Source organism: Giraffa tippelskirchi, chromosome 9, assembly GCF_054371585.1.
Source record: "Giraffa tippelskirchi isolate mGirTip1 chromosome 9, T2T-mGirTip1v1.2.pri, whole genome shotgun sequence".
Taxonomy (NCBI): Eukaryota; Metazoa; Chordata; class Mammalia; order Artiodactyla; family Giraffidae; genus Giraffa; species Giraffa tippelskirchi.
Window position 1 is genome coordinate 70923855 of NC_137283.1, and position 23982 is coordinate 70947836.

At 44.6% G+C, this 23982-nt stretch overlaps 1 protein-coding gene across 5 annotated transcripts in view; it reads right to left on the reverse strand.

Annotated features, from left to right (window-relative positions):
- The window catches only part of KCNQ5 (potassium voltage-gated channel subfamily Q member 5), a 600369-nt gene that overhangs the window by 93166 nt on the left and 483221 nt on the right, over positions 1-23982 (reverse strand). For all 5 annotated transcript variants that reach the window (XM_081530759.1, XM_081530757.1, XM_081530760.1 and 2 more), the window contains exons 6-7: positions 12183-12293; positions 5824-5919 (exon numbers count right to left, since the gene is read on the reverse strand). In XM_081530759.1, the coding sequence (XP_081386885.1) occupies positions 5824-5919; positions 12183-12293 (207 nt within the window). The remainder of the gene's footprint in view (positions 1-5823; positions 5920-12182; positions 12294-23982) is intronic.

Below are 23982 nucleotides of genomic sequence, written 5' to 3' on the forward strand. Positions count from 1 at the left end.
CTAATTTTAAGGTTATTAATGAGAAACCCATGCAATCTATATTCAGGACCCTTTGGGTATGTTCTGCTCAGAAAGCATTTATGATTCACTTTCTTGCAAGAGTTCTCATATTTCCCAAGGGTATCCTGTGAAGCTTTTTGTCCTCAGTGCTGGGCTCTTGCGGGGATGTGGGGGTGTCTTTTACTGTGGCCACTCCTATCCTTCAGTTCTGGAGAACCAGAATATTATATTTCCTGGACAAAATGCTACCTTCAGTTTCCCTGTACTCTTTTTGAGGTACTTCTGTTGGCTGAATATTGATCTCCTAGAATTGGTATCCAAATTTCCTACTTTTTTGTTTCTTTTGTCATCTCTGTCTTTTTATTCTACTTTTGATGAGATTTTCAGTTTTATCTCCTTTTCTGTTTTCTTCTTTTTCTGAAGTCATGTTTTTCACATCTAGGATTTTTTTTTTTCGGCATCTATCCTTATTTATGATTGAAGCATTATAAGAGATGTACAAGCTCTGTGTCAGGGGTCTGAGTTTACTTGAGGGGCCTCACTTTAGGGTAACTGGATAAAGGCTCAATTCTCTCACGGGAGGAAGCCAAAGTTTCAACATACAGTTTGCTTTTCTTTGGGGCCAACTTATTTCTCCAAAACAACATCTTTTTATATATATATATATAATTGCAATTCTTTTCTGGCAGTATTTTATTTGTCTCTTAGCTGTGTTGGGTCTTTGTTTCTGCACAGGCTTCTTCTAGTTGTGGCGATCGGGCACTACTCGCTGGCGGAGTAGCGGAAGTGCACAGCTTCTCATTGTACTGGCTTCCGTTGCTGAGCACAGGCTCGGGGGCACGTGAGCTCCAGCTGCTGCAGCACATGGGCACAGCTGCGCCACAGCATGCAGGGTCTTCCCAGACCAGGAATAGGGCTGGTGTCCCCTGCACTGCAAGGCGCGTTCTCAACCGCTAGACCCCCAGAGAAACCCCAGGACAGCATCTTCTTATCTCTTCCCTCAGGAAAATAAGCCCCCCTATCAGCATTCATTTCACAAGCTTATTTCATCCACCTGTTTCTGTTTCCTACAAAGTACCTTGGCTCTACCCTGAACTCGTGCGAGCAATCTCTCTAGAAGGGAACTCCTCACACGGAACTTCTGAAGGACCTTGACATACTAATCCCCAGGGTTCAGGGACGTATCTATGAGGCTTAGAGCACTGGATTCAGATTCCAGCACCAAGGAATTGAGTCCTACCTCTTTCTAGGCTCGTCCTGGGGATCAAGTGACAGAATGGAGTAGAAACACACTGCACACCAAGAAGCACATCACAAGTCTCAGACATTATTAACGCAAGTGCTGACATCGGGCAGGTATTCTAAACATCACCGACAGTTGCCTTCTTTTCCCAGACGGGTCTACTTGAAAGGAAAAGTTAATTTAAATGAATCATGCAAAGATATTGATACAACTAAATTTGTTGCAAGCTGCTGAAGTTTCAAACTTTTCTATAAAACCCTGAAATGCTGTTAATTTAATTGCCTTGCTGCCCAATGACAAAGCATTCTGGGCCTCTCCAGTGCCCTTTACACAGACAGCAACTCTGGCCCCAAACAGATGAGATTGGTCTTGGTCTTGATGCTTTGTGTGGTCAGCAAACCAAGGCAGGTTAATTGGGTAAGAAAATGGATGGATCAGCAAGTGAAGCTTGCTTTTTAATCTAAAGCATCCTTCAAATAAATTCTTATAATCTATAATCTAAGCATAAAGCCCTGATTTCTAGCTAGGGGTTACAAGAAGGAAAAACAATGAACATATTTAATAATTTTATTATTATTTTTGAATCTAACAAATCAATTCAAGCTGAATTTAGAAAAGGCAGAGGAATCAGAGATCAAATTGCCAACATCCCTTGGATCATCGAAAAAGAAAAACGTTTGCTTTATTGACTACACCAAAGCCTTTGACTGTGTGGATCACAACAAACAGTGGAAAATTCTTAAAGAGATGGGAATACCAGTCCACCTTACCTGCCTCCTGAGAAATCTGTATGCAGGTCAGGAAGCAACAGTTAGAACTGGACATGAAACAACAGACTGGTTCCCAATTGGGAAAGGAGTGCGTCAAGGCTGCATATTGTCACCCTGCTTATTTAACTTATATTCAGAGTACATCATGAGAAATGCTGGGCTGGAAGAAACACAAGCTGGAATCAAGATTGCCGGGAGAAATATCAATAACCTCAGATATGCAGATGACACCACCCTTATGGCAGAAAGTGAAGAGGAACTGAAGAGCCTCTTGATGAAAGTGAAAGAGGAGAGTGAAAAAGCTGGCTTAAAACTCAACATTCAGAAAACTAAGATCATGGCATCCAGTCTCATCACTTCATAGCAAATAGATGGGGACACAATGGAAACAGTGACAGACTTCATTTTCTTGGGCACCAAAATCACCACAGATGGTGACTGAAGCCATGAAATTAAAAGATGCTTGCTCTTTGGAAGAAAAGCTATGACCAACCTGGACAGCATATTAAAAAACAGAAACATTACTTTGCCAACAAAGGTCCATGTAGTCAAAGCTATGGTTTTTCCAGTAGTCTTGTATGGATGTGAGAGTTGGACCATAAAGAAAGCTGGGTGCTGAAGAATTGATGGTTTTGAACTGGGGTGTTGGAGAAGACTCTTGAGAGTCCCTTGGACTGCAAGGAGATCCAACCAGTCCGTCCTAAAGGAAATCAGTCCTGAATATACATTGGAACGACTGATGCTGAAGCTGAAACTCCAATATTTTGGCCACCTGATGCAAAGAACTGACTCTTTGGAAAAGACCCTGGTGCTGGGAAAGATTGAAGGCGGGAGGAGAAGGGGGCAACAGAGGATGAGATGGTTGGATGACATCACCGACTGAATGGACATGAGGTTGAGTAAGCTCCAGGAGTTGGTGATGGACAGGGAAGCCTGGCATACTGCAGTCCATGGGGTCTGAAAGAGTTTGACATGACTGAGCAACTGAACTGAACTGAATAAATTAATTAATTACACTTGGACTGAATAAATTCATTAATTACATTTGGATAGGGCAAAAATTGCTTTTTAAATTGGTAGAATCTACTTTGATTGATGAAACTATGATAAGCTTAAGGGTATTCTTCAACATTTAAAACTTTTCATTTTAAATTCTTTTTTGTTTAGGATAACATTTAAATTAGAATTTTAAGTAAAAAATAATGATTTTACTCCACTGTTGCCTATCCTGGTACAAGTTCAATTATCGATCATAATATATGTTACCTTACCCTGTTCCATAAAATAAAAATCTAGATCTTTAAGTAAACTTTGCAATCAGCCTCGTTGCTTTCTATGGTTGACTTCAGAGGGTGTTCTGGCCTAGCTCTGTATGGCTCTTGGCATAGAAACGCCTCTGGCCCATAGATTTCTTGCAGGAACAGTAATCTATTTTCAAGTTCAATTGGAATTTTTTTTTTCACAATTTATTAGTTAATAACGATGAGTTATATCAGAAATTCCCTCCTATTATTCTCTGTATCTGTCTCATGCAGTACGATAGCCAGCCTCTGGCTAGTGAACACCTGAGATGTGGTTGGTTCCATCCAGGAACTGAACTTCTAAATGTAAACAGCCACCTGCAGCTACTGGCAACTGTGCTGGGCCACAGCTGTCAGCTCTGTCGTCATAAGGGATCCGAGCCTCAGAAACTCGGCAGGGGCCTCATTTTCCAACAGGGCAGCGGAAAGCCTAAGATGTTTTTTGACCGAGTCCCCTTTATATCCACAAATGTCAAGGGTCTGTACACAGAAGTGGTTGTACTTTGAGCACACGTTGATTGAGAAAATATACAATATAAAAAGCGAATAAAACAATTTCACAAGGATCTTCAATAAATATGATCATTACTCATGCCAGCAGCATGGCTGCGATCCTGAGATCAGGTGTGTGTAAGGTGTGTTATCCGTTCCCCATGTGCACAGAGCTTGTGCTCAAATGGATGCGAGGAACCCAGGGAGTAACTCTGCTCACGGGCTAGAAAGCATCCTTCAAGAACTGAAAGATGTATACATTAAAGAGGAATCGAAAGAGAAAAACAGCAAGGAGGAAAATGCATTAGACATGGGGACACCTTGTAGTCAGTTGAGCCCCACAGGGTGGGGGGCTCACTGTTGGGTGTTTCCTGCGTGCTCTGGGGCACAGACGCTCTCCTTCACCACCCCTCATCACTTGGCCTCAGATCTTAAACTCCTGCTATTCAGGGATCTTTCCTTCAGGAAAACAGAGTTTACTGTATCTTTGGAGCCGCCTTTAAACCTGGAAAGTTAAAAACTAGAGCCCCTCAGTGGTTCCCATTAGGAGTCAGGGGACAGCTTTGTTTAAACACTGACACCCTCATGTAGCCACAGGAACAGATGGACCCCCTTCCTGATGTTGCCGAGCCCCTCCTCCCCTCAGCCCACTGTTGTAGGAGGTGCCAGCATCAGAGCCACAAGCAAAGGCTGCAGGAGGCTGCTATGTTGTGGCTGGTGCCCCCTTCCCTCCCCTGGAACCCACAATGTAAGTGAGAACAACGTGCTTGTTCCTGTTGCAGAAACCGCAGCCCCCGCCCCAGAGCCTCTGGTTCTGTGGCTCTGGGTCGTCTGCTGCCTGGCAGGGAGGATATTATATAATCATCTCTGTTGTAATTAAATATGAACTCCACAGCATGGATCCAGAGGAAAACATATTTGTGATTTTTAACCTGTTTTCCAGGATGGTTCTGCTCCCCAGAGATATGGAGGACAAAAGACAAGCATTCCTTTACTGACGAAGCAAACCCCGAGTTATTGAAAGAAGATTAAATGGCAAACAACCTACATATTATGAGTTAGCTTCAAGTAGTGTGCTCAAGGGCTTCCCTTGTGGCTCAGCTGGTAAAGAATCCGCCTGCAATGTGGGAGACCTGGGTTCAATCACGGGGTTGGGAAGATCCCCTGGAGAAGGGAAAGGCTGCCCACTCCAGTATTTAGGCCTGGAAAATTCCACGGACTAAGTCCACGGGGTCTCAAAGAGTCGGACACGACCGAGCAACTTTCACTTTTCAATGTGCTCAAACGCTGATGGACTCTATAACACCAGTTCTTAAAATAAGTATTTCTAGTTATTGCTCTAGACGGCATCAAAAGTGATCCCCCAAATACTAGACCTTGACATTCTGAATAAACGTGTTGTTCTTCAGAACAGCCGCATATACCTGGCAGCAGAAGGTGACTGCAGTGCAGGCGTTCTGCTCCATCCTGAATGATCAATGGTGTTTCACCAAGTAGTTCATGAAACTAGGCCATTCCAGGAGCAGCACGGCCTTGCTAACATCTGCATGGCCTTGCTTGTTGTTGTTGCTGTGTAGCTGCTAAGTCGTGTCCGACTCTTTGTGACCCCCGTGGACCCGCCAGGCTCCTCTTTCTATGGGATTCTCCAAGCAAGAATACTGGAATGGGTTGCTATTTCCTTCTCCAGGGGAATCTTTCTGACCCAGGGATCAAACTAATGTCTCCTGCATTAGCAGGCATGTTCTTTACCACTGAGCCACCAGGGAAGCCCCTGTGGTCTTGCTGGCATGGTTAATGAATGCAAACAAAGCACAGACCATTGACTGAAGACAGATGTTACTTTTCCTGTTTGGGAGTGGGGGGCCCATGACCAAATCCAAGACTGTGCAATAAGTTCCAGCTTCGTGTTTAAAAACAAAACCAAAGGGTAGCTCTTGCAAGTGAGACCACAGAGAGACTGGTTCCCGACCCAGCACCCCTGCAGGGAGGGCCGTGTTCCTGGTGCACTGACATTTACCTGAATGAGGTTGGCAGCTGGGTTCCGTCTTTTCTCAAAATGTTTCTGGCGGTGCTGTTCTTGTACTTTTAATGCAAAACCTGAGCCAAGAATGCCCTGTGACAAAATACAGAAATAGCGCTTAAAAAAAATCCCCCCAAAGCATCATTAAATAATACAAATATTAAAAAAAAAAAACAACCAAGCCTTTAAGAAGAGTCTGAGAAAAGACAAACAGTATGCAACCTACCCATCATCTCATTACTTATTAAACAAACACGGTTTCCTCTATTATTAGGCCACTGGCCAATGGCAAGTGGTTGGACAGAAACAGGATGACGTCTGTCCTTCAGGAAATCACCAGGTGCTGCCCTCCTGTCTCTGAGGGTGTAGGAGGAGGCCCCACAATTCCAAATAAAAAAATGCTTTTGTGTGGCCTTCTCTCTGGCATTTCTTTACACCTAAGTTAGAGAAAACAGGCCTACCCAGTGACAGATGAGGGGGATTTAAAATCTGGAGCTGTTACTGTCTCATGGATGTGGACCTGGGAGCTATTTTAGCACGCTGATGGCAACTACTAAAGTTTATACTTTCCGTTCATGAAAGGGTGGGGGGATGATCTTATTAAACTTTAAGATCTGTTCATGATGCTATAATTCTACACCTACCAGAGGAAAGTAAGTGGGCAAGGACAGTTGTTTAGATGAGACACACAGACAATCAGGTTTGGAGATGTTTCCATTTTGCCTATTTGTCCAGTAAAGATGAGAGCACGGGTCAATGCAAAGCACATACTTATTCTCCCAAGTCTTTATTTTTTAAAGTTAGTTAATTAACCCATTACTTAGTTTTGTTTGTGCTGGGTCCTCATTACTGTGAGGGCTTTCTCTAGCTGCGGCAAGTGGGGGCCACTATCTAGTTTTGGTTCTTGGTCTTCTCATTGCAGGTTTCTCTTGTTGTGGAGCCTGGGCTCCAGGCACGTGGGCTCAGGAGTTGCAGCTCTTGGGCTCTAGAGCACAGGCTCAGCAGTTGTGGTACACGGGCTTAGCTGCTCCTTGGCATGTGGGATCTTCCCGGATCAGGGATTGAACCTGTGTCTCCTGCATTGGCAGGCAGACACTTTACCACCAAGCCACCAGGGAAGCCCCTCTCCTGAGTCTTAATCCTCGGAGTCTTAACACTTGGAGCATGCCTTGCCTTCTTGGTTCTGGCTCACTCATTAGGTCTGGAGGCTGGTAAAACTAGCCTGATCCTTCTGTGTTTATACTGGGTTTCTGGCTGGTTTGCCTTTTTCTGCATATCGTCTCCATCTGCCAAAATCCTGCTCTCTGATATGTCCCCTATTTTCAGTTTGCTCTGGTCTAAATTTGTGGAATCAAGATGCTTCACGTCAGCCTCAGGTTGAGGTTGGTTTCAGAGTTCACTCAGTTCAGTCTCTGGGCTTTGTCTCTCAGTCTCCACTTTATTGGTGTGGGAAGCAGAGCCCCTCTGCTTTCGAGTCTGGGATTTTACTTGCTAGCTATAAATTATTAGCTTTTTTATTAAACTTCAAGGAATCTAACCCTTAGGTTACAGCCAGGTATCTTACTAGCTGTAAGTCAGTTCCTTGCCGTAGGTAAGGAACGGCTGTTTTTCTTTTCTTTATGTGTTTGAAGTCACTCAAAGATAGTAAGGGCTGTCTGAGGGGGTGATGTGCCTCATCCTTGGGACGTGTTAGGTCTCAGTGGATGACAACTTGCTGAGGATATTTTTGGGCTCTAGATAACCTTTAATCTTCCTCCTTATCTTGAGGCGGTTTAGTCGCTAAGTCGTGTCCGACTCTGGCGACCCCATGGGCTGTATAGCCTGCCAGGCTCCTCTGTCCATGGGATTTTCCAGGCGAGAATATTGGAGAATTCTCCTTATCTTGAGATTTCACAATTCTGAGTACCTCTATGATGATAACCAGATAATAAATAACGCAATTATGTTTAAATTCAGTTATACGATGATACTATTGCTGTTAATGAGCAGTGACGGACTCCCTCATCAATCAGGACGTGCGACTGCACCGTGAAATTAGAAACAATGTCCCAGGGTCTGTTTTCCATCGCTCTTTCTCAGCGACTGTCTTGTGCTGTCTGAGGTTTTCATCTCATGCAGGTTGTGACTGAACAAACTAAGCTTTATGAAAACCTGGTTTGTAGGATTTTATTCGTGGATTTAAACATTTCCCTCCATTTAGAGGTTATAAAAACGGCCTTCTGTTTCCAAATCCAAATCAACTCTTAGTTATTCACAACTCCAAAATTTCCTTCTGTTCCTTGAGACCATTTAGGAAAGATTTATTTATTTTCCTTTTAATGTCATTTTTCATGAAGCTTAAACACATAAGAGACTATGAAACAGCAGAATTTATAGCATATATTTATATTATGTATTTATATTACACACATTGATGTGTATAATCCACTCATAGGAAGCATAATTTAGTTTTTGTAGAAATTGAATTAACAGCGATGGCTACTATTTTTGAGCATTCATTATGTAAATATGAGGTTCAGAGTTAAATCCCTTTTGGAAAATGAAGACAGGCCCTGCATAACACAAACTGAGCACCTGCCAAACAAACTAAAATGTGGTGAAAATCTCACTGGCATTGCTTAGAAACACACACTAGTAGACGGCAAGCGTGGGCTGCAGGCCTCCTGAGCCAGACTGTGCATTACAGCGGTCACGACGCCAGTCTGCTCATCGTCTGCTTACGGCTCCTGTCCAGTCCCCTTCCACCTCCCTCAGCCCTCCGCTCAGACACAGAAACACACGTCTGTTAAAAATAAAGCCTGCTCTGCAAAATAGAGCTAACGTGCTATGTTCCTTCAAATATTCCTTCAAACAGTGAGACCGACAGAGACACATTCTCAGAAATTGAGTTGTGTCTTAATTCATTTCCTAAGGTGAGATAAACTTTGAGGTTTTAAGTTTTAGAAGTTCTCCGTAAACATCAAACGGAAATAAGACGTCTTGGCAAATATTTAAATTATTTATCCCTCATTATCTTCCAGGTTAAAAGAGCTGATTAGTACCTTGTACTTGGTGGCTCAATGGTCAAGAATCTGCTTGCAATGCAGGAGCTGCAGGAGACACAGGTTCGATCCTTCGATCAGGAAGATCCCCTGGGGAGGGACATGGCAACCCTCTCCAGTATTCTTGCCTGGAGAATCCCGGACAGAGGAGCCTGGTGGGCTACAGTCCATGGGGTCGCAAAGAGTCAGAAATGACTGAAGTGACTTAGCACGCACGCACGCACTTGGCAAACAGGTTAAAGATATTCTCAGCAAGAGGGGAGGGAGGGTCCGCAGGTGGAGACAGTCCCTTCAGGGCAGTGGTGACTTATGCCACTTGTGCTTCTTGGCCTTCTGGGATGGGGCCTCAGGGAAACAGACTCCAGCGGAGGTGGTGGCCCGCGTGCCTGTGTGATGTGCAGGAGAACGCCTCTGTGGTGCACAGGAAAATCCTACTTCCAGGGAAAGACAGGGAAGGCTCTTCTCTCTCTCGGCCCTTTCTTTCCTGGGTGGAAGGACCTCAAACAAGGCAGGCCCATCATCCATTCTGACTTTCTTAGCAAAGTGCCCCCGTGTTCCCCTAATTTCAATCCAACACCACTGCTGCCAGCAGGTGCACTGGACATACTGGTGTTTCCGGCCACCTTGTTTTTTTTTTTTTCTTTTATTAAAGATAAACATGAACCATCTTTCATTCATTCAGTAAGAACTCAGCATCTACCATGAGGCTGCAGTGAAACTCTCCATGGTAAAGTCTGCTCTGCTTGGCCCTGTGAGGGGATGCTATGGGTGAGTGAGATTTTGATTTCCAACATGAATTGATTTAATTTGCATATAAAGTCATAATCACTTTATTGGGAAAGCTTTTCAAGAATGACTAATTAGTCTCTGATCCTTAACCTAACAGCAATACAACTGACTCTGCCATGACGGTCCAGGGTTTCAGGATGGAGGTGGGCAACCTGCTGGGTGGGAGGCAGGCAGTGCCTGGAGATTGCTGACCTTCCTGCTAACTGGCCCAGGTCTTTCCACCTTTGAACACTGGTCTCTGCTGTCTTCTGACAGGCTCTCTTATCGGTCCCTTGCTATTATCTCTTCCTGGTGTAGTGTCTGTTCTGCCAGCCTACTTCCACATTGCTGTTTATGATCCTCGAAGAAGTGTGAAACTACAGAACTCACCTTATCAGACTTTCCTCTAAATTAAGTGAAGGTAATAAAAGACCTCGAGGCTCTCCTGGGAAGATGGGGGACGCTGTTGCCCTGCAAGTGAATCACCCTGAGGTGGCCCCCTGCCATGTCTGTGATTCTTCGAGGGATCACATGGGCTGTTACACGTGTGGCCTCAGGATGAGTATTAAACCCAAAAGCAGCAGGTCTTTGGCGCCATTATTTTGGGAAAAAAAGCACAAGACTGCATTTTGCTGTTTCTAAGTAGTTTTCCGGTAGGGAATCTGGCTGTCATGTCGGTGTCTATTCTGCATGGCTGAGGTTGCCGGGTTCACGTGACTCCGGACGGACAGAGGCTTTCTGTACTCTTTTCCACTTTGTCTCAGCAGGAAACACACACATATCGTGAAAGTTTTCTTTGTGACAAACACTTGACTTATGTTGCATCACTGGTCTGCAAACACTTTCTCTGGGTGCAATAACTTTTCATACATGACATTAATATATGTACTCAGGGTTTGTTATGGGCTGACTAGTGTCCAAAAATTACAGGTTGGAGTCCTAATCCCTAGGACCTCAGGGTACGACCTTATTTGGAGAAAATATCTTTACACGGGTGATCAAGTTACAGTGAGCTCATAGTGTGGGCCCTAACCCAGTGTGGCTGGTGTCCTTTTTAGAGGAAATCTGGACACGGACAGAGGGAGACAATGTGCAGACACAGGGAGTAGATGGTGTCCATGAGGCCTGGACACATCCCCTCTTTGGGGCCCTCGGAAAGAACCAGCCCTGCCAGCGCCTTGGTTTTCAACTTTCAACTCCGGAACCACGAGAAAAAAAGAAAGTGAAGTTGCTGAGTCGTGTCCGATTCTTTGGGACCCCATGGACTGTGTAGCCCACCAGGCTCCTCTGTCCATGGGATTTTCCAGGCAAGATTACTGGAGGGGGTTGCCATTTCCGTCTCCAGGGGATCTTCCCGACCCAGGGATCGAAACTGGGTCTCCCGCATTGTAGGCAGACACTTTACCATCTGAGCCACCACGGAAGTCCCAGAACCATGAGACAATTGAGTTATGTTAAGTCAAGCCAGATAGTCTGTGACACGTTGTTACAGCAGTCCTAGCAAACCAATACAATCACACTCGGGGAGCATGGGACCAAACCCGAATTCAAAGCCCCATCCCCCAAGGCTCATGCATGGTCCCTGGGGACCCTTCTCTGACTTTGGGTGGTCTGGGGTGCAACCAGCCAGTCAGCCTGGAGCTGAGCACTGGCTGTGGGAAGGACAAAGGGTTCAGGCAGAGGTGGAGCCCCAGGAACCTCAGGCTGTGGTGCTGAAGGCCCCACCCCCTTGGCTCCTTGGAGGGGTGCCCTGGGGTCTCTGGGGCCGAGGCTGAGAGGTGAGCCTGCCTGTGTCTAGAGCAAGATGGACGCTGTGGCTCCTTAAGTAGCACAGTGGCCGCCTGCCTGTGGGCTCCTTTCCCCCCACGAGGGGTGGGGTGAGCGAAAGCGAGAGCCTAGGGATAGAGGCAAATTGTCATAAATATTTTCACGAACTGCCTTTGAAGACACAAGAGGCTAAGACAACCAGAAAGACAGGCTTCATCCACTCAGGAGAAAATAATCAGAAGCTTAAGAGAAGATAAGTGTGCTCTTCATTCTGATACGATACAGAAACTGGTGGTTAACAAAAATCAATGATGACACAAACAATAAATCATCTGACACTTTAAAGACCCTTTAAATCCATGTGCTTGTCACTCAAGTGGATCCGAAGAGGTAAACACTGCACGTGGGCACATGAATCTCTTCAGTAGCTCACACCTCACACACTTAACTGGAGCCATCAGTTTAAGAGGAGGACAGCTTAACTCTTTACACCTATTTTCAATGTATTAGGAGCATGTTGACTGAGAGGTGATGCCACCTGAATTATTATTCGATCCTAAAGCCCCAGCTGGTAGAAACCTTTTCGGTTAAATGTCTCCAAGGGAAGACCATTTTTATAAATTATCCAACTAGCTATATGTAGAGAAGTCAACATGATATCAGAAAAATGATACCAGTAGACATACAGCTATGTTCCAGGGCATACTGTTTAAAGAAAGCTCATGCTAGTAAAACTCTACAATCCAACTGGAAGTGCTTAATTTTTGCAAAGATACTCACAGCAGGAAGTGCAAAAAAAGAAATGCCCAGGAGTGCGAAGCCTGCTGACAGCAGCCTTCCCAGCCACGTCAGGGGGGTTTTGTCTCCATAGCCGATCGTGGTCAATGTTATCTAAAAACAAATAAACAGGACATGCAGCTTAAGTACTTGAGAGGAAAGTCAGGGCCCATGAACAGTTTCCACTAAATCATTATTCAAGCAGTCTGGCTGGCACATTTTATTACTGTGCTTTAATTTCCCATGACACATAACACAACCTCTCTTTGCTTAAGGAAGGGAGTAACCTACATGCTTGCTCCTCCCTTATAACACGATTTTGCATCTTTCCTAAGCGCATTCAAAGAAAGGCTAGATTAGTAAGTGGATAACCATCAGTGATACAGAAATGATAGCACCATGGCTTTAGGACTGGATCAGTACACAAAACAATAATTTATGTAAATTAAGTCTATCCACTCATTCCCCTGGCAGGCATTTCCTGAAGGCCTGGTGTGTGTGGAGTGCATGTTTTGATTTGTGGTGGAACAAAAATGAGAGGTGCATAGCTCCTGTCCTGAGATACTCAGGGCGTAAGAAGGGAAGTATGTCACACACAAATCATTAAAACACAAAATAGGGCAAGACAGGCATTATGCTGAAAGCGCAAATAATCTGCTGCTCGAATTCAAAGAGATTAGTACTAGCTTGGGTGAGTGGCAGAAGCTTTGTTGGGAAGATGTCATTATACCTAGGCTTTGAAGGAGGGGTAATATTTTGAGAGACAGAGATGATAGTGTGATCCAGGGAGGGGATACAGATGAGCAGCTGCAGAGCAGTGGGATAAACAGGGTGGGTTTTGGAATGTGTACTCAGCTGCACTCAGCTGCACTGGATCTGAAGCAGAGGCTAACCAGCTATGCTAATGCTAGACCAGGGAGTGTCTGAGAAATGATCCCTGGGTCATGTCTCCCTGGTGATAAACTCCAGGGGTTGCTCGTGTGCCTTAGAACAGAGTCCTAGCTGTTCTCCTGGACAGATGAAGCAAGCCTGACCTGGTACAATGATGGAGTGATTGAATCGGAACAGTGGAAGTGGGATGGTACGAGGTGGAGAGTAAAGATACAAGCTGAAGAAGAGCAATAACAGCACATCCATAGATCCACAGATCATCCATAGATCATCCAGAAGGAAGGTGACGACGAAACCAACAGGATTTGAAAATTTCAAGTGGAAGATGTGGCCTCATAAACAGAAAGATGATGACAAGAAGGAGAGAGTTTGGGAGCAAAGATGAAGAGTGACTTTCAATGACCGTTTTTCAAATATCAGTAGGTGGCTGATCTAGACATTCTGTGTCTGTGTGTGTGTGTGTGTGTGAGCTCAGTCAAGCCTGACTCTCTGCAATCCCATGGACTGTAGCCCACCAGACTCCTGTCCATGGACTTTTCCAGGCAAGAATACTGGAGTGGGTTGCCGTGCTCTCCTCCAGGGGATCTTCCCAATCCAGGGATTGAACTCTTGTCTCTTAAGTCTACTGCATCGGCCAGTGGGTTCTTTACCACTAGCACCACCTGGGAAGCAATATTAGCAAAGAATGAAGAAGGAGAGCCTGAGTCTTAAGACTGGAGGTTGGTTTGAGATGTGGATTTTGGAATCAGGCGCTGAGTGACTGTGGAAGCTCTGTGAAGACATGAGGTAGCAAAGGGTGGGAAGAAGGGGTGCAGGACACCTCCTCGGGAAACCCAGACATTTAAGGGGCAGAAGAAAAAGGAAACCCAGAGGAGAATATTGTTTCAAAAGTAGGAGGACTAGGAATGGGTTATGTAAATGGAAACTCAATGGAGAAGAGAGCTTCCCAGAAGACCAGGTGAGCCCTAGTGGCACGGGCTCATGGAAAACAAGGAGAATGAGGACTGAGAAGGGAGGTAGACACAGGGACAGGGTCACCAGCGGTTTCTAACAGCAACAGTCTTGGTCACATCACCTTCCCCGGCCTTCGGAGGAGGGAAACCTGTTGAAAGGCAGAAATGGTAACGGAAGAGACACTTTGTGCTGTAAACTCTTTAAAAGCATCCAGCTCAGCTGACCACCCTTCCTAGACTCTCTTCTCACCTTACTTTCATGGTTTTCCCTTCACATCTCTGTTGTTGCTGTTGCTCAGGCATGTCCGACTCTTTGCAAGTCCATGGACTGCAGCACGTCAGGGTTCCCTGTCCTTCACTATCTTCCAGAGTTTGCTCAAACTCATGTCCTTGAGTGGGAGATGCCATCCAACCATCTCATCCTGTGTCGTTCCCTTCTCCTCCTGCCTTCAATCTTTCCCAGCAGCAGGGTCTTTTCCAATGAGTCAGCTCTTCGCATCAGATGGTCAAAGTAAAGGAGCTTCAGTCCTTCCAATGAATATCCAGGATTGATTTCCTTTAGGATTGACTGGTTTGATCTCCTTGCAGTTCAGGGGACTCTCAAGAGTCTTCTCCAACACTGCAGTTCCAAAGCATCAATTCTTTGGCACTCAGCCTTCTTTATGGTCCAAATTTCACATCCATACATGACTACTGGAAAAACCATAGCTTTGACTATATAGACCTTTGTTGGTAAAGTGATGTCTCTGCTTTTTAATACGCTGTTTGTCATAGCTTTACATCTTTGGCAGCTTCTTTTACGTGGCTCATTCTATACCAGTCAACCTTCAAATATGAGATTCTTAAGGTTTGCTTCCGGGTCTTTTTCTCTCTTTTGAAAAATTCTGTTCTTTAATTTTTCCTTTCTCTTCTATCTCCTCTTTTTTCTCTCTTGCCAGGGGATCTGAAATGTTCTCAAGATTTAAATGCCATTTTTATGAGGAACACACTGAGTTTCCACCTCCAGGTCAGACCACTCTTCTGAGCTCTGGATCCACACATCTGCCACTGATACTTCCCTTTGGATGCTGCCCAGTCATTCAAACTGAATATCTTTAAGACAGAACTTCTATTACCCCCAGCCTGCTGTGCCAATTACTTCCCTTCCCAATCAAGAACACCGCTGGCAGGAATTCCCTGAGGGCCTGGGTTCAATCCCTGGTTGGGGAACTAAGATCTCACAAACTTCGTGTGTGGGCTGCTGAATTGGAAGCCTTGAGGAACCCTTGCTGCTCCTTCCCCACAGGCCCCTCTCCGAACCCCTCAGCAGGTTGCAATGCTTCGATATTCCCAGTCCACTCCCTTCTCTCTGTCTTCATGGTCACCATGGCAGATCAGGCTCTGTAGCAGCCTCTTTTTTGCTATACTTTTCCCAGTTTTATTAAGGGATGGTTGACGTGCATCACTGTTCAGTGTGTATAGCTTGGTGGTTTGATTTACATTTACTGTGAAATGATGACCACAGCAGGGTTAGTGACTATCCATCATCCTGCAGAGATACTATAAAAGGGTAAAACTTTTCTTTTTGTGATGAGAACTCTTAGGATTTACTCTCTTCACTTTCCTGCATATCACACAGCAGTGTTACCTACAGTCACCCTGGTGTTGGTTTATCTTATAACTGGAAGCTGGTACCTTTTGACCACTTCCTCCACTCCACCTCCCATACCTGCTGTAACCATGAATCTTTTTCTGTTTTTTTAAATTTATTTATTTTTAGTTGAAAGATAATTGCTTTACAGAATTTGGTGTTTTCTGTCAAACCTCAACATGAATCAGCCATAGGTATACATATATCTGCTCCCCTCTGAACCTCCCTCCCATCTCCCTCCCCATCCCACCCCTGTTTGAGTTTCCTGAGCCATACAGCAAATTCCAGTTGGCTCTCTATTTTACATATGGTAATGTAAGTTTCCATGTTACTCTCTCCATATATCTCACTCTCTCCTCCCCTCTCCCCATGTTCACAGTTGATTCTCTGTCTGTTGCTCCATTGCTGCCCTGTAAGTAAATTCTTCAGTACCATTTTTCTAGATTCCATATATATGCGTTAGAATATGATATTTATCTTTCTCTTTCTGACTCACTTCATTCTGTATAATAGGTTCTAGGTTCATCCACCTCATTAGGACTGACTCAAATGCGTTCCTTTTTATGGATGAGTAACATTCCATTGTGTATATGTATCACAACTTCTTTATCCATTCATCTATCGATGGACATCTAGGTTGCTTCCATGTTTTAACTATTGTAAATAGTGCTGCAATGAACAATGGGATACATGTGTCTCTTTCAATTTTGGTTTCCTCAGGGTATATGCCTAGGAGTGGGATTGCTGGGTCATATAGTGGTTTTATTCCTAGGTTTTTAAGGAATATCCATACTGTCTTCCATAGTGGCTATATCAATTTACATTCCCACCAGTAGTGCAAAAGCATTCCCTTTTCTCCACACCCTCTCCAGCATTTATTGTTTGTAGACTTTATGATGATGGCCATTCTGACTGGTGTGAGGTGATATCTCATTGTAGTTTTGATTTGCATTGCTCTAATAATGAGGGATGTTGAGCATCTTTTCATGTGTTTGTTAGCCATCTGTATGTTTTCTTTGGAGAAATGTCTGTTTAGGTCTTTTTCCCACTTTTTAATTGGATTGTTTGTTTTTCTGGTATTGAGTTGTATGAGCTGCTCGTATATTTTGGAAATTAATCCTTTGTCAGTTTCATTTGCTATCATTTTCTCCCATTCTGAGGGTTGTCTTTTCACCTTGTTTATAGCTTCCTTTGCTGTGCAAAAGCTTTTAAGTTTAATCAGGTCCCACTTGTTTACTTTTGTTTTTATTTCCGTTACTCTAGGAGGTAGGTCACTTGTTTACTTTTGTTTTTATTTCCGTTATTCTAGGAGGTAGGTCATAGAGGATCTTGCTTTGATTTATGTCATCGAGTATACTGCCTATGTTTTCCTCTAAGAGTTTTATAGTTTGTGGTCTTACATTTAGGTCTTTAATCCATTTTGAGTTTATCTTTGTGTATGGTGTTAGGAAGTGTTCTAATTTCATTCTTTTACATGTAGCTGTCCAGTTTCCCCAGCACCATTTATCGAGGAGTCTGTCTTTGCCCCATAGAATATTCTTGCCTCCTTTGTCAAAAATAAGGTATCCATAGGTGTAATATGCAATATTGCATAGGAACCTGGAATGTTAGGTCCAAAATCAAGGCAAATTGGAAGTGGTCAAACAGGAGATGGCAGAAGTGAACGTCGACATTCTAGGAATCAGCGAACTAAGATGGACTGGAATGGGTGAATTTAACTCAGATGACCATTTTATCTACTACTGTGGGCAAGAATCCCTTAGAAGAAATGGAGTAGCCATCATGGTCAACAAAAGAGTCCAAAATGCAGTACTTGGATGCAATCTTAAAAACAACAGAATGATCTCTGTTCGTTTCCAAGGCAAACCATTCAATATCACGGTAATCCAAGCCTATGCCCCGACCAGTAATGCTGAATAAGCTGAAGTTGAATGGTTCTATGAAGACCTATAAGACCTTTGAGAACTAACACTCAAAAATGATGTCCTTTTCATTATAGGGGACTGGAATGCAAAAGTAGGAAGTCAGGAAACACTTGAAGTAACAGGCAAATTTGGCTTTGGAGTACAGAATGAAGCAGGGCAAAGGCTAATAGAGTTCTGCCAAGAGAATGCATTGGTCATAGCAAACACCTTCTTCCAACAACACAAGAGAAGGCTTTACATATGGACATTACCAGATGGTCAACATTAAAATCAGATTGAATATATTCTTTGCAGCCGAAGATGGAGACGCTCTATACAGTCAGCAAAAACAAGACTGGAAGTTGACTGTGGCTCATATCATGAACTCCTTATTGCCAAATTCAGACTGAAATTGAAGAAAGTGGGGAAAACCACTAAACCATTCACATATGACCTAAATCAAATCCCTTAAGATTATACAGTGGAAGTGACAAACAGATTTAAGGGACTAGATCTGATAAACAGGGTGCCTGATCAACTATGGACAGAGGTTCTTGACATTGTACAGGAGATAGGGATCAAGACCATCCTCAGGAAAAAGAAATGCATAAAAGCAAAATGGCTGTCTGAGGAGGCCTTACAAATAGCTGTGAATATAAGAGAAGCAAAAAGCAAAGGAGAAAAGGAAAGATATACCCATTTGAATGCGGAGTTCCAAAGAATAGCAAGGAGAGATAAGAAAGCCTTTCTCAGTGATCAATGCAAAGAAATAGAGGAAAACAACAGATTGGGAAAGACTAAAGATCTCTTCAAGAAAGTTAGAGATACCAAGGGAACATTTCATGCAAAGATGGGCTCAATAAAGGACAGAAATGGTATGGACCTGACAGAAGCGGAAGATATTAAGAAGAGGTGGCAAGAATACACAGAAGAACTGTACAAAAAAGATTTTCATGACCCAGATAATCACGACGGTGTGATCACTCACCTAGAGCCAGACATCCTGGAATGTGAAGTCAAGTGGGCCTTAGGAAGCATCACTAAACAAAGCTAGTGGAGGTGATGGAATTCCAGTTGAGCTATTTCAAATTCTCAAAGATGATGCTGTGAAAGTGCTGCACTCGACATGTCAGCAAATTTGGAAAACTCAGCAGTGGCCACAGGACTGGAAAAGGTCAGTTTTCGTTCGAATCCCAAAGAAAGGCAATGCCAAAGAACGCTCAAACTATTGCACAATTGCACTCATCTCACACGCTAGTAAAGTAATGCTCAAAATTCTCCAAGCCAGGCTTCAGCAATACGTAAACCGTGAACTTCCAGACGTTCAAGCTGTTTTTTGAAAAGGCAGAGGAACCAGAGATCAAATTGCCAATATCCGCTGGATCATCAAAAAAGCAAGAGAGTTCCAGAAATACATCTATTTCTGCTTAACTGACTACATGAAAGCCTTTGACTGTGTGGATCACAATAAACTGTGGAAAAATCTGAAAGAGATGGGAATACTAGACCGTCTGACCTGTCTCTTGAGAAACCTGTATGCAGGTCAGGAAGCAACAGTTAGAACTGGACATGGAACAACAGACTGGTTCCAAATAGGAAAAGGAGTATGTCAAGGCTGTATATTGTCACCCTGCTTATTTAACTTACATACAGAGTACATCATGAGAAATGCTGGGCTGGAGGAAGCACAAGCTGGAATGAAGACTGCCGGGAGAAGTATCAATAACCTCAGATATGCAGATGACACCATCCTTATGGCAGAAAGTGAAGAGCAACTAAGAGCCTCTTGATGAAAGTGAAAGAGGAGAGTGAAAAAGTTGTCTTAAAGCTCAACATTTAGAAAACTAAGATCATGGCATCTGGTCCCATCACTTCATGGAAAATAGATGGGGGCACAATGGAAACAGTGTCAGACTTTATTTTTTTGGGCTCCAGAATCACTGCAGACAGTGATTGCAGCCATGAAATTAAAAGACGCTTACTCCTTTGAAGGAAGGTTATGACCAACCTAGACAACATATTAAAAAACAGATAGATTACTTTGCCGACAAATGTCCATCTAGTCAAGGCTATGGTTTTTCCAGTAGTCATGTATGGATGTGAGCGTTGGACTACAAAGAAAGCTGAGTGCTGAAGAATTGATGCTTTTGAACTGTGGTGTTGGAGAAGACTCTTGAGAGTCCCTTGGACTGCAAGGAGATTCAACCAGTCCATCCTAAAGGAGATCAGTCCTGAGTTTTCATTGGAAGGACTGATGTTGAAGCTGAAACTCCAATACTTTGGCCACCTGATGTGAAGAGCTGACTTATTGGAAAAGAACCTGATGCTGGGAAAGATTGAGAGCAGGAGGAGAAGGGGACGACAGAGGATGAGACGGTTGGATGGCATCACTGACTCAACGGACACGAGTTTGGGTAAACTCCAGGAGTTGGTGATGGACAGGGAGCCCTGGCGTGCTGCAGCTCATGGGATCCCAAAGAGTCGGACACAATTGTGCGAATGAACTGAACTGAGGTGCATGGGTTTCTTTCTTGGCTTTCTATCTTCTTCCATTAGTCCATATTTCTGTTTTTGTGTCAGTACCATACTGTCTTCATGACTGTAGCTTGATTATTTGTACAATCAGGAAGGTTCATTCCTCTAGCTCCATTCTTCTTTCTCAAGACTGCTTTGGCTATTCAGGGTCTTTTGTGTTTCCATATGAGTTGTGAAATTTTTTGTTCTAGTCCTGCGAAAAATGCCATTGCTAATTTAACAGGGATCACATTGAATATCTAGATTACATTTGGTAGTATAGTCATTTTTACAATATTGATTCTTCCTACCCAGGAACATGGAATATCTCTCCATCTGTTTATGTCATCTTTGATTTCTTTCATTAGTGTCTTATAATTTTCTGTGTACAGTTCTTTTGTCTCCTTAGAAAAGTTTATTCCTAGATATTTTATTTTTTTTTGTTGTTGCAATGGTGAATGGGATTGATTCCTTAATTTCTGTTTCTGATTTTTCATTGTTAGTATATAGAAATGCAAGTGATTTCTGTGTATTGGTTTTGTATCATGCAACTTTGCTAAATTCACTGATTAGCTCTAGTACTTTTCTGATACTACCGTTAAGGTTTTCTACGTCCTGTATCATGTCATCTGCAAACAGTGAGAGCTTTACTTTCTCTTTTCTGATCTGGATTCCTTTTATTTCTTTTCCTTCTCTGATTGCTGTAGTTAGGACTTCCAGAATTATGTTGAATAATAGTGGTGAAAGTGGACACCCTTGTCTTGTTCCTAATCTTAGGAGGAATGCTTTCAGTTTTTCACCATTGAGAATAATGTTTGCTATAGGCTTATCATTAGGGCCTATGTTGAGGTAGGTTCCTTCTATGCCCATTTTTTTTTTTTAAACACATATAAGTGAGATCCCTGTTTGACTTGTTGCACTTAGAGGTCAAGGTCCATCCACGTGGCTGCAGTTGGCACAATTTCTTAGTTTCCTATGGCTGAGTAGCAATCCCCTCATGTATACACCACACCTCCTGTTGACACCTTGTCATGACCCTGAGGTTGTGCCCATGTCCTGGCTCTTGAAGACCATGAGCCATCATCTCTCAATTGCTCTTTCTGCTTCTGCTCCTGCTTCTCTTGTTTCCTTCTCCACACACCTGCATGGGCTATTTTCTTATTCCTCTCTAAAAGTCCTGCAATGGCTGTTCACCAAATTCAGGATAAATTCTAAGCTCCGAGCTATGCAGCACGTGACCCTGTCTCTGTGGCATCCCCACACCATCCTGGGCTTCCCTTTGCTCACTGCACTTTGACTACAGTGTCCTTTCAGCTCCTTGAACGGGCAAGGCCATCCTTCCACAGAGCCTTTGCACATTCTCCCCCCTCAGCCCTTCTGCCTTCCCAGGGCTCCTTCTCATTCTTCAGATCTTGTCTTAAGCTGTCTGTCCTCAGAGAGGCCCCCTGCCCACTGTCCACGGCAGAGCCGCTGTCCTGCTGGTTTCCTATCGGCTCTTATCATGATGGGTGGTCTACTCTGCTTTCCCTCAGGCCTCATTTTCTCAACTAGAAGGAAGGACTGTTTCTTTACTTTTTGTTTTCTAGTGTGAAGTTTGCCACAAAGTAAGAGGCCCTCAGTAAGTGTTTAGTAAATAAATAAAGGACCCTTTCAAGAAGATTGGTAACAAACAGAGTGAGAACTCCTGGGAATCTCTGACATGAGGTGGGGTTTTCTAGGATGGATCTGTGCCTGTCTGCAGAGAGGCCGAGTCTACAGAGGGGAGGTGGGGACTCTATGATGGGGGTACCCAAGGAGGGGGCTCCCCTGGTGGCTCAGATGGTAAAGAATTCGCCTGCCAATGCAGGAGACCTGGGTTCGATCCCTGGGTGGGGAAAATCCCCTGGAGAAGGAAATGGCAACCCATGCCAGTACTTTTGCCTGGGAAATCCCATGGACATTGGAACCTGGCAGATGAAAGTCCACAGGGTTGCAAAGAGTCAGACATGACTCAGTTACTCAGCAGCAACAGCAACCCAAGGGGGAGGGTACACGGTGGAGGGCTAGCCTTGTAGCGTGGATGGACATATCTTCCCCAGGGCAGAGACAGCATGGACACAGGATGAAGAGGGAGCAGGGCTGGAAAAGCTCACGGTGGCTTCATCACCTGCAGTGAAGGACAAGGAGGCTCACCTGGGGGGAGAGAAGGGCCGGCACGGGAAGGGCTCGTCTGGGCTGTGAGGGTGTGAGAAAGAAAGTGCTGTGCAAAGCCGCAGCCAAGCAAACCAGGTGCCACCAGCATTCTCGGAAAGGATTCTGATTGCAGATAAAACACTCCTGGCTACATCTCATGACAGGTTCATAACCTTAAATATGCAGGAAGGAGTTTAATCTACTACTGTTTCTGTAAAACAGCTTAATCCTTTCCAGTAGTTTATTAACAATAATAAACAGAAGGAGAAATTTCATGGTTTGGTGACAGCAATAATGTTGCATTTTTTGGTCCGCTTTCCATTCCAGTCACACATCTGAGTTGTTCTCCTGGGCCTGGGGTTCTGAGTGAGTTTTAATCAGATGCCTCCAGACACAGCAAAGTGACCATGTACTCAGTCCAGTTAAGAGTACTCGCGCCCTCCTTTTGAACACAGGGCTGCCCCTCTCACAGCACTGGTGATGAGGTGTCATGAACCCTGAGAGTCTCACCTTAGGTGCCTGGGGTGGAGGACGGCGAGACCCTCCTATCTTCTCCTTGTGCCACCAGGGCCAGGCCAGGAGGAGCTGGAGTGGCCCACAGCCCAGTCTGGAGCAACCACTTCCTCTGCCCAACCTCACAGTCTCTGGGGTGTTGCTTGGTTGAGGGCTAAGGGGCCTTTTGTTGAAGGTGAGGCTGGGGTAGGATCTAGCGCCAGGGCGCCAGGGAGAGGGGGCGAGGGTTCCTCTGTTTCATGCCTGTGGGGAAGATCATTTTGCTTCCTATGGCTGCAAAGGGGAAACTAAGCCTCCTGCTGTTATTGGGGGGCATCACACTGAACCCCCTGCTTGACCTGGATGCCATCTTTGTAAGGAAACTTCTGGTTGTGCTGTGCTTAGTTGCTCAGTCATGTCCGACTCTTTACAACCCCATGGACTGTAGCCCGCCAGGCTCCTCTGTTCAGGGGGATTCCCCAAGCAAGAATGTTGGAGTGGGTTGCCACACCCTCCTCCAGGGGATCTTCCTTACCCAGGGATCGAACCCAGATCTCCTGCACTGCAGGCAAATTCTTTACTGTCTTGAGCCACCAGGGAAGCTGCATTCCATCAAACCATCCTGGAAGAGGTCTGCAGGAAAGTGCAAGTGTTAGCCTCTCAGTCGTGTCTGATTTTTTGGGGCTCCATGGACTGTAGCCCAGCAGGCTCCTCCATCCATGGGATTTCCCGGGCAAGAATACTGGAGTGGGTGACATTTCCTTCTCTAGGGGATCTTCCCGACCCAGGGATCAAGCCTTGGGTCTCCTGCATTGCAGGCGGATCCTTTACCTTCTGAGGCACAAGTCTGCAGGAAGGCTGCTGATTTTCTGGGCTTTCAGGTCAAACTGTCTTTGAGGTACCCCAGTGGGGCTACCTTATGTTTCTTCCCTTTTCCCAGTAACTGGAAGGCCCTGGGAAGCTTTCTCAGCTGGTCCTTTGCACATGAATTGAGCAGCCTTTCTGGGTCTCTGCTCCCACACTTGTGCTCAGCAATGCACCCACTTCTGTTTTCCAGAAGCCACGTGCAGCTCCAGTGGCTGAGCTGCAGTAACTGGTCTAATTTGGATGTAAAGCTAGAGGAAGGTGGGCTCACAGAGAGCCCTGAAGACACCTTCTTCCCTGGGAGCTCCTGGCAGGAATCGCCTGCTTCTAGTTGGCATGTGTGATTGTAAGGTGTTGACAGAAATCAGGCCTAGAGGAAACCC